The 9,458-nt window shown below is 42.3% G+C and overlaps 1 protein-coding gene across 5 annotated transcripts in view; it reads right to left on the reverse strand.

The window, feature by feature from the left end:
* Positions 1-4,649: 4,649 nt before the first annotated feature.
* Positions 4,650-9,458, reverse strand: part of SRSF5 (serine/arginine-rich splicing factor 5) — a 5,488-nt gene continuing 679 nt past the window's right edge. For 3 of the 5 annotated variants that reach the window (XM_006760755.2, XM_006760753.2, XM_006760752.2), the window contains exons 2-8: positions 8,960-9,104; positions 8,566-8,636; positions 8,331-8,429; positions 7,597-7,666; positions 6,315-6,388; positions 5,807-5,917; positions 4,650-5,517 (exon numbers count right to left, since the gene is read on the reverse strand). In XM_006760755.2, the coding sequence (XP_006760818.1) occupies positions 5,226-5,517; positions 5,807-5,917; positions 6,315-6,388; positions 7,597-7,666; positions 8,331-8,429; positions 8,566-8,636; positions 8,960-9,085 (843 nt within the window). In that variant the 5' untranslated portion in view covers positions 9,086-9,104 and the 3' untranslated portion in view covers positions 4,650-5,225. Of the gene's footprint in view, positions 5,518-5,806; positions 5,918-6,314; positions 6,389-7,596; positions 7,667-8,330; positions 8,430-8,565; positions 8,637-8,959; positions 9,105-9,201; positions 9,453-9,458 lie in introns of those variants that run through there. The other 2 variants (XM_006760754.2, XM_015562035.1) reach the window with 2 other exon arrangements.

Below are 9,458 nucleotides of genomic sequence, written 5' to 3' on the forward strand. Positions count from 1 at the left end.
TCCTGCTTAGAATTTCATACTTGTTTTTTTAAAAAAGTTAAAACTTGCTCAATGACAGTCCTTTGAAAGGAACCCAAACTGCCTTTTACCTCTGCATCCCTAAAACAGTGCCTGCTAGGCATATAAAAGTCACTCTTTCTCATTCTGGCCAGGTGGCTCAGATGGTTGGAGCTTAATCCTGTACACCAAAAGGTTACCGGTTGGGGTGCCTCTGGGAGACAGCCAATTGATGTATCTCTCTCTCTCCCCATCTCTAAAATATCAATAAATATATCCTTGGGTGGGGATATTTTTAAAAAGCACTTGATTTGTGAACTACTCAAGAAATTTTTCTCAAAATCAAATACCCAAATCCAGTTCCAAGGGGATTCTGTTTTTAATATTTTTATTGCTTTCAGAGAAGGGAGACAGAAACATCAATAAGAATCATCTATCAGCTGCCTCCTACACGCCCCCTACTGAGGATCAAGCCCACAACCGAGGCTTGTACCCTAACTGGGACTCGAAACCTGACCTCCTGGTTCATAGGTCAATGCTCAACCACTGAACCACACTGGCTGGCGCCATTCCAAGTTTTATTACGAAAAAATAATGCCCAAAGAGCTGCAGGATTAGCAGACTTCAAAAATCCTTTCTAATAACATTAAAAACCCAGATCCTGTTCCTTCTGTCATTACTGGGATTAAAGTTCTTGAGAACACAAGTAAGACACCAAGTATGCAAAAGCAACTAGACAAGACAAACTCAAAAACTCAGCCATAATGAAAGAATACAAACCCAGTAGAGGGGAAAATTGTAATCCCAGCAAGGGGGGAGGGGGGAATTTTAACAAGAAAAAGCCAGGCAACAATACAAAAATCAATAGAATTGTTTCACTAATCGAATAATTCTCTATTTCATCAGTTCACTAGTGGTTTTCACATTAAGGTCCCTCAAAATTCAGAGTTAAGATGCTGCCAAAATGAGTGGTTTCTCAAGTCAAAGAAAATACTCAAATTGATATCCTTGAAAGTTTCTCCAATAAAATTTAAACATTTTGCATATTGTTCACTAAGCAGTGGGTCAAATATTAAATAACAACTAATATTAATAACACTTGCAAACAGCCTACCATGCCTAGCTACTTGTGATTTTCACATCACTTAACGATTAGATACAACTGAAACTGACATTAATTTCAGGACATCAGTCTGGCAAATGTCCAGGACTATCAATATTCCTGGTACCAGAGCAAACTTAAGAATCACTGATTTGGGTCACTAATACCCTATTAAAAATTAAGATATGTGAAAAGGTTTCCCATTTATCATTTTTACATATTATATCCATATTGACCTGTCTATGCCAATTGTTTTCTCTAACATCTAGCAGACATCATCTGCTAGGAAACTTGGTTAAGTACAATAAAGCAATATAAGAACAAGTTTAGCTTTTTGAGGAAGTGAAGGCTGGAGTTAAGATTTATTGCCCTCCATGTAAAAAGGTGAAGGGGAATGATTACTGTGTATTATACACCTGAAACTAATGTTATACTAGAGGCCCGGTGCATGAAAATTCATGCACTGGAAGGGGGGGGTTCCCTCAGCCCTGCCTGACCCCTCACAGTCCGGGAGCCCTCAGGGGTGGGAGGCGACCCAGTGATCAGGGGAAGGCAACACTCCCATCACACCTCTGCTGCTGCCACTGCTGGTAGCAAGCCTCGGGCGGCCCTGGGCAGCTGCCATCTGAGGCTTGCCTGCGCCTTGGGCCGGCCCTGGGCAGCTGGAGGGCTGATGGGACTGGGGGACTCCAGAGGCAGGTGTGCGGGCCTGGCCTTGCTGTGCCCCTGCCACCCCAGCGGGGCTGATGGGACTGGGCACCGCCATCTTTGAGGGCGTGGCAGTCAATTAGCAAATTCCCTTATTGGCTGTGGATGCCGCCATATTTAAGGATGGGACAATTAGCATATTCTCTATTAGATAAGACTAGAGACCCAGTGCACTAAAATTCATGCACTAGCGGGGAGGGAGTCCCTCAGCCAGGCCTGCACACTCTCGCAGTCCAGAAGCCCTCAGCGGATGTCCACCTGCTGGCTTAGGCAAGGAGCAGGCCTAAGCCACAGTTGAACATCCTTAGCACTGTCGAGGAGTCAGGAGAGGCTCCCACCACCACCGCTGGCAGCCGTTAGCCCAGCTTGTGGCTGAGCAGAGCTCCCCCTGTGGGAGTGCACTGACCATCACGGGGCAGCTCCTGCACTGAGCGTCTGCTCCTGGTCAGTGCGCATCGTAACAATCAGTCGTTCCTGGTCATTCCACCACTAGGATAAATTTTCTTATTACCCTTTCATTATATAGGATACCTACTATACTTTTAAAAAAATGTTACAACCCTGACCGGTTTGGCTCAGTGGATAGAGCGTCGGCCTGCGAACTCAAGGGTCCCAGGTTCGATTCCAGTCAAGGGCATGTACCTTGGTTGCGGGCACATCCCCAGTGGGGGGTATGCAGGAGGCAGCTGATCGAGGTTTCTAACTCTCTATCCCTCTCCCTTCCTCTCTGTAAAAAAAGTCAATAAAATATATATTTTTAAAAATGTTACAGGCAAAACAGATGCTACTCTTAAACTTTTCTTACAGCTTGCTAGATTAAAGTTGCACAAAAGCTGCACTATACCCTGCAGAGGCTGGTCTTAAAACTGCTTGCGCTCAAGGCCACTCCACTCATGACTTCTCAGAACCTGGATCTGAAAATTTAGGCTAACTTGTTGGTACAAACTAAGTCCATCTCCTCTACCTTTACTTAAAGGGTCTTATTTTATTGCCTCACTGTATAGTAAACTATTTGTAATATTTAAACAGAAGGCATTTATTTTACAGGGGTGGAAAAATCAGAAAGTCAACTGGTAAAATGTCCAAGTACCTAACACCATACATATCACTGAGGTACATTTTAAAAACCTAAAGGGTTAAAAGCTAGGTTCTACCACTTCATTTTTCTTAATCCTCACCCAAAAAAATTATTGAGAAGAAAACATCAATAGGTTGCTTCCTGAACACCCCCCGACCAGGGCTAGAACCCACAACCTAGGTATTTACCCTGACAGGGAATCAAACCTGTAACTTTTTGTTGAGCCGGACACTTCAACCAACCAATGGAGCCACACAATCAGGGCAGGTTCTGGCAATTTTATTTTTAATACATTTTTATTTACTTCAGAGAGGGAGATAGAAACATCAATGATGAGAATCATTGATCAGCTACCTCCTGCACAACCCCCCACAGGGGATTGAGCCAGAAACCAGCACATGTGCCCTGACCAGATATCAAACTGTGACCTCCTGGTTCATAGGTCAACACACAACCACTGAGGCACGCCAGCTGGGTGGTTCTGCCCTTTCAAACAAAGCCAGTGCCCTCCATCCAAGTTAACACATTGCGGACCAGTAGTTTTAATGCTAGCTTTACCCAGTGGCCAGGTAAGTTTCTATTGAACGAGTACAAAAAATGTTATACATAAATGTTAAAGGCGCGCTTTAAAATTAAATACCCATTGTTTTGAAGTGACTACATATCTTACAAGGTAATGTTTTTAAAGAATTCTCGTAATTAGCCACAAGCCTCAGAACAGGAAACACCAGAACTCTCACGATCCATCCGCAATGTTATCACATCAACTCTCCCTAAAATCAGCTTCACAATTTTCTGGCCCAAGTTCTAGCCTTCAATAGAGAGAAGTGGCCATGCCAGTAAACCAAAAAGCTTTCAAATCCAACCCCAAATAGAATTTCCCCTGTTGGATCCCACATGTGGAGAAAACCAAAGCAATCTTTTTGGTGCTTTCCTCAAAATCCCTGCAGGGCTATGCCAAGAGTCTGCACTGAAGGTGTGGTTTTTAGGCTTCTGGAACTAGACTTTTTGGGCTCTAACACCAGTTTAACATTTATTTGCTCTTCTCTTTGGCATAATTTCCTCCAGTAAAACTATTACCTAATGGGTAGTTTTGAAGATTCAGTTACCATTTATATAATACTAGCACTCATATGGACTAAAGTCTAATCAATCTCTGAGACTCCTGTACCTTTAAATCATTACCTGCAGGTAGCAGGATCTAACTCTTAAGATGGATAAAGAACCTCAAGCAGCTTTCACTACTGTTTTCCTCTTCACATATATTGTGACATCCATGTCTCAGGACTAAAAGAAAAAGCATGTGAACCCCTTAAAAGCCATGTGCATGGATCTAAAAAATACCAACCAACCTGCCCGCCCCCCCGTCCTCCCCACCCACCAAAGAAACACCTTTCTGTTCACCAAAACTGTAGTACAACCTTTAAGAAAAGTATAAAACATTAACTGTACAATTTGCTTCCTAAATTGTCCTCTTGACTATGGAAGCCCAAGTACCCTGATACCAATAGAATAGTCAGGTGATACAGGGCGAGAGCATGGGTCACAGACAAAGGAAATTCATACACCATTAGTCACCTCACTGCTTTAAACATCTCACTGACTGCCTATTTTCTGACTAGCTGGAAATATCAAAAGTACGGTTCAAATTTTTTAAGAATAAAGAACCTGAGCTAACCAAATGACTTCAGGTTCTCTACAAGAAATTGTGTTGAATGTAGATGGGAAGGGAGGAATAAATAACACACAACCTTCAGACAGATAGACAAAAGCAGTTTTATAATCTTTTATTATCAATAACTAGCTGCTTGTTAGTCTTTGCCAGGCAGCTGTTAAAAGGGTGGGTGGGAGGACACCCGTGACCCTAACAAGGAAAACTCAAATTAAGCCTTTATGTACAAGCAAATTTAGAGCTCTTTTAAGTGTCCAAAGCTATTAATTAGTTTAATTGACACATTAAACTAATTTTGAATTAACATATTTGAATAACCAAGAACTAAAATGTTCAAATTTTTCTAGTACAAAAAAATTAAATTTGCTTTAGTTATAAAAGAGCTCTGTCAATATACACAAACTATATACTTCAGACATTCACAAAAATGTGAGCAGAAGGCTTATCAAAAGACATTTAATACAATTAGGTTTCAACAACCCCTGGTGGTCCACATCTACAAAGATATCCAGCCCAACCCAATCCAACCCCCCCTCCATAGCCCACCCCCACAAAAAAAGCACATACTTACCAGAATTTTTAGCAAGTATGATTTGGGTATTTGTTTTTGTTTTTTGTGTTTGTGGGTTTTTTTTAAAAAAAGGCCCCCTGGGCAAGTTATTTACAGTTTAATTGCCACTGTCAACTGATCTGGACCGGGACCGAGACCTGGACCTGGACCTGGACTTCTGGCGATCCACAGATGCTGGAGACTTAGATCTACTTGAAGAACCACGTTTCTGGCTCTTCTCGGGTGCAGGAGACCTACTAACAGAACGGGACTTGCTCCGGCTTCGGCTCCGGCTCCTGCTCCTAGACCGGCTGTAAGACTTGCGACTCCGAGAACGAGACCGAGACCGAGACCGGCTACGAGACCTAGAGGAACTCCTACTCCGGGAACGAGACCTGCTTCGTGACCTACTGGTAAGGGGGGAAAAAAACAAAAAACAAAACATAAGCTGCAGGCCCTACAAATCCATTAAGTAAAACTTTGACTTAAAAATGCTAGTGTCCTGGCCGGTGTGGCTGTTAGTTGGGCGTTGTGTCCCATGCATGCAATGAAAGGTTGCTGGTTCTTTCCAGTCAAGATACATTGCCTGGGTGATGAGCTTGTTCCCCAGTAAGGGGCATACAAGAGACAACTGATAGGTGTTTTGCTCTCCCTCTCCTGTAAAAATCAAAATATTTTAAAAATATATTAAGGAGATACCTGTGCCTTTTGCTGCCTTCGATTAATTTTATTTTTCTCCCATTTATTTCCTTTCCAGAAAGTTTTTCAATAGCATTCTTTAAATCACCATAAGAGGCGAACTCAACCACCCTAGTGAGGAAAAAGAAAAAAACATTTGTGAAGTTTTGTACACCTTACAGTCTCACAAAGGAATCTAGATTGAGTACCTTTTCCATGCTCATTTTGCTATTACTGTATCAAGAGTTTTTAACTCTTGATGAATAACATGGCATTAGAGCAAGGTTCCTCAACCCCCTAATTGTTGACAATTTAGCCCAAAGTTTGTGGTTAGGGGCTTTCCTGTGCATTGTAGAATGTTTATATGCATCCCTGGCCTTTATCCACAAGATGCCAGACATTGCCAAAAGTCCCCTGAAGCAAACTCACCTGACAACCAAGAGCATTCACAAATTTTAAGTACTGAGAACATTCACAATAAAACTGCCAAGGTATTTTAACAGGCTTACAATCTACAGTATATACTTACCCTTCATTTAATTTAGGTCGATGTGCATCCGCAAAGGTTACTTCTCCAGCTTGTCTCATGAAATCTTTGAGATCCTTAACACAAGACAATTGTGTCACGCAGAGAAAAGGAAACGTGACACACAAACAACATGATATAAAAACAAGACTACTGAAAGAGAAGATGTTAGATAAAGTACAAACATGGCATTTACCACACTTGTATTCTATCAGAATTCAAAAAGTATTTATGTCAGGGCACGAAATAAACAAATAGCATATTGCTTTTAAGCAAAATGCTAAAGGAAATTTAGATGTTAACATTAAGTAGTATTAGTCTATACTGAGCTCAATACAAAAGGAAAACAAAAAACAAAACAAAAAAAACAAACAAGTAGAAACAGTACATATTTTTAAAGACTAAAGTAGAAATTTTATATTTAAAAACAGAACATTTACAAGACATCAATTATTTTGTGCCCCATATGTCATTAAAAAAGTTTACTTTACCTTTATTATTATTTCCCTAGGCTAGTCAAGCAGCAAACCGTTAATCGGTCGAAGAAACCTTCATGACATATGCCCGACTGGCTCTTCGCCACCCACTTGAAGGACACTACCCAATCGATGGAAGCCTTTAATCGCACAGCCCTCCCTATTAGCAGACTATTGGCGGATGCAGACACGTTCTACTCTTGTGCAGTTACCAAGGACCACTTTACTGCGAACAGGATTCCAACGACCAACTAATTTCGTATCGTTCGACCAGGACCTCTTATTCGAAGCGTTACAGGAAGACAGCTCTCAACTTAGGGATCAGATCACGTTATCAGCGCTCTGGGATCGCTGCAACCTGGCACTCCAAGTTAAGTGCCCCGATTACGTCTAGACCGGCAAACACAGATCTAGAGGTGGCCAATTGATCACTGTAGGAGCTGACTGGCAAAGTCAACCAGGCCCAACCAAGAGTGACCAAGACAACGATTAGGATAACCCACAGGCACTCCTCGTCATAAGGCCAACGACACAGATAGGCTGGCAAATAAAGGGTTTAATATTTGGTTAAAATTGATTTTAAGAACAAGAAAAAATATCCTCAAAAACATTTACATTTGATCACTAATATTAAAATTTGCAATATCCCCCAGTTACATTAAATTAAAATTTTAAAATTACAATTAAGTCCATTAATTTAATTAAAAATAGAACTACTTTTAATAAAATGTTAATAAAACTTTAGCTACCCATTCCACTAGTTTTTAAAAAGCCACATTAAAATATCTCAAAACTGAATTTCTACACACCTGCCAGCTGACTCTTGAAGACAAATTTTCAACTATAAGCCGATTTTCTGTTCTTACAGGTGGAGCATTTCTGAGAAAAAAAAAAACAAGTATTCACAATGGAAGAAATACAGCAATTCGCAATTTTGTTCCAACTATGAGCAAGTTTATGCATTCAGATATAAGCCATTCAAATGATTTCATCAACTATTTAATTATTTTATGCTTCATTAAAGTGACTTAACCAAGACGAAACAGTGAACTGACATAGGCACAAGAAAACTGACTTTCTTGGTAAATACCAGAATCACTTATTGCTAACTAGAGGGCCAATGAACAAAATTCATGCGGGGGGGGGCGGAGGGAGGAGTCCCCTCAGCTCTGCCTGTGCCCTCTTGCAGTCCGGGAACCCTCAGGGGATGTCTGACTGCTGGTTTAGGCCTGGCTCCCCCGGGCATCAGTCAGACATCCTTAGTGCTGCCTCAGAGGCGGGAGAGGCTCCCACCAATGCCGCTGGTGCCATGAGCCCGGCTTCTGGCTGAGCAGGGACACCCCCCGCCCCTCTGTGGGAGTGCACTGACCATCAGGGGGCAGCTCCCGCGATATGCGTCTGCCCCCTGGTAGTCAGTGCATGTCATAGCAACTGGTCGTTCTGCCGTTCACTTTGCATATTAGGCTATTATACAGGACAGTACTTAATCATTAAATAGTCATGCAGTAATGATTATTTGAAACAGCCACTGGCCATCACATACCGTCTATCATTTCGAGGTCTGCGACTACTAAAGCGATCAGAGTATCGCCCTCTACCTCTCCCACCTCGAGACCGAGCTCGAGCATGTTCAATAGTAACCCTAAGGAAGAGAAGAAAAATCTTCATTATCCACACAAACTATGTAAGAGATCTACTTAGGAAAATACCCCAACGCACCCTAGTCTGCTCTATTTTACAATGCTAACTAACTGTAAAACTAAAATTAAGATTCTCACCTTTCACTGCAGAGTTCTTTTCCATCAAGTTCATATACAGCATCATCAGCATCCCTGGGATCCTCAAATTCCTAAAATACAAGCATGAAAAAAACATATAATACTTGGCAGTCTTAAAAGTGTATTCTACAGCAAGAGGAGCACTAAAAACATTTAACAGGTAAGGAAGTATCTTAATGACAGTACCCTATCAATAAGCCTATTTGACAAGTGACCAGGAGTGGTTCCCCAGTCAGCAGTGAGGTTCTTTTCTTCCTTAAGGAAATTCACTGCCTTCAGGATGCACGCATTTTCTAAAGATACTCTACCTGCCTCAATAAGATAAAAAAAACGTTGCTCATCGAAAGCTTTACCAGCGTAACAACAGATAATCCAACCAGTTCTAAACACTCACCACAAAACCAAAGCCTCTTTTCAGATCGATATCTCGTATTCGCCCATATCCCTTGAAGAATCTTTCCACGTCTTTCTCCCTGGCCGCTGGATTTAGCCTCCCGATGAAGACTCGACAGCCGCTCATGGCGCCCGGCTAGTATTTCCTGTTAGGAGAATAATTCAGTGGAGACACCCCGCGTGAATGTAAGAACGGCTGGTCCAGGGGTCAAAAACATGAACGGCATAAAATAAAATGTTTACCGGGTGATGTTATAAACAAGATTGCCAAGAGTGCCTCTTATTAGGCCGGGTCCCTTGCAGACAAAATTAAAACTCGGCTCTCAACACGATCCTTCCCTGGGCCCAGAACGTAGCCACCGCAACGCCCACTGCCGCCTCCGGAACTGCGCAGCCTCACACTCGCCCCGGCTCTTCTGGCCCCCTCCCATCTGCCGCAGTTAGGAAAGGCCGAGAAGTGCGGGCGGGGCCGGCGCCGCCCTCCGCGCGGCCAGCCCAAT

Source organism: Myotis davidii, unplaced genomic scaffold (assembly GCF_000327345.1).
Source record: "Myotis davidii unplaced genomic scaffold, ASM32734v1 scaffold17, whole genome shotgun sequence".
NCBI lineage: Eukaryota > Metazoa > Chordata > Mammalia > Chiroptera > Vespertilionidae > Myotis > Myotis davidii.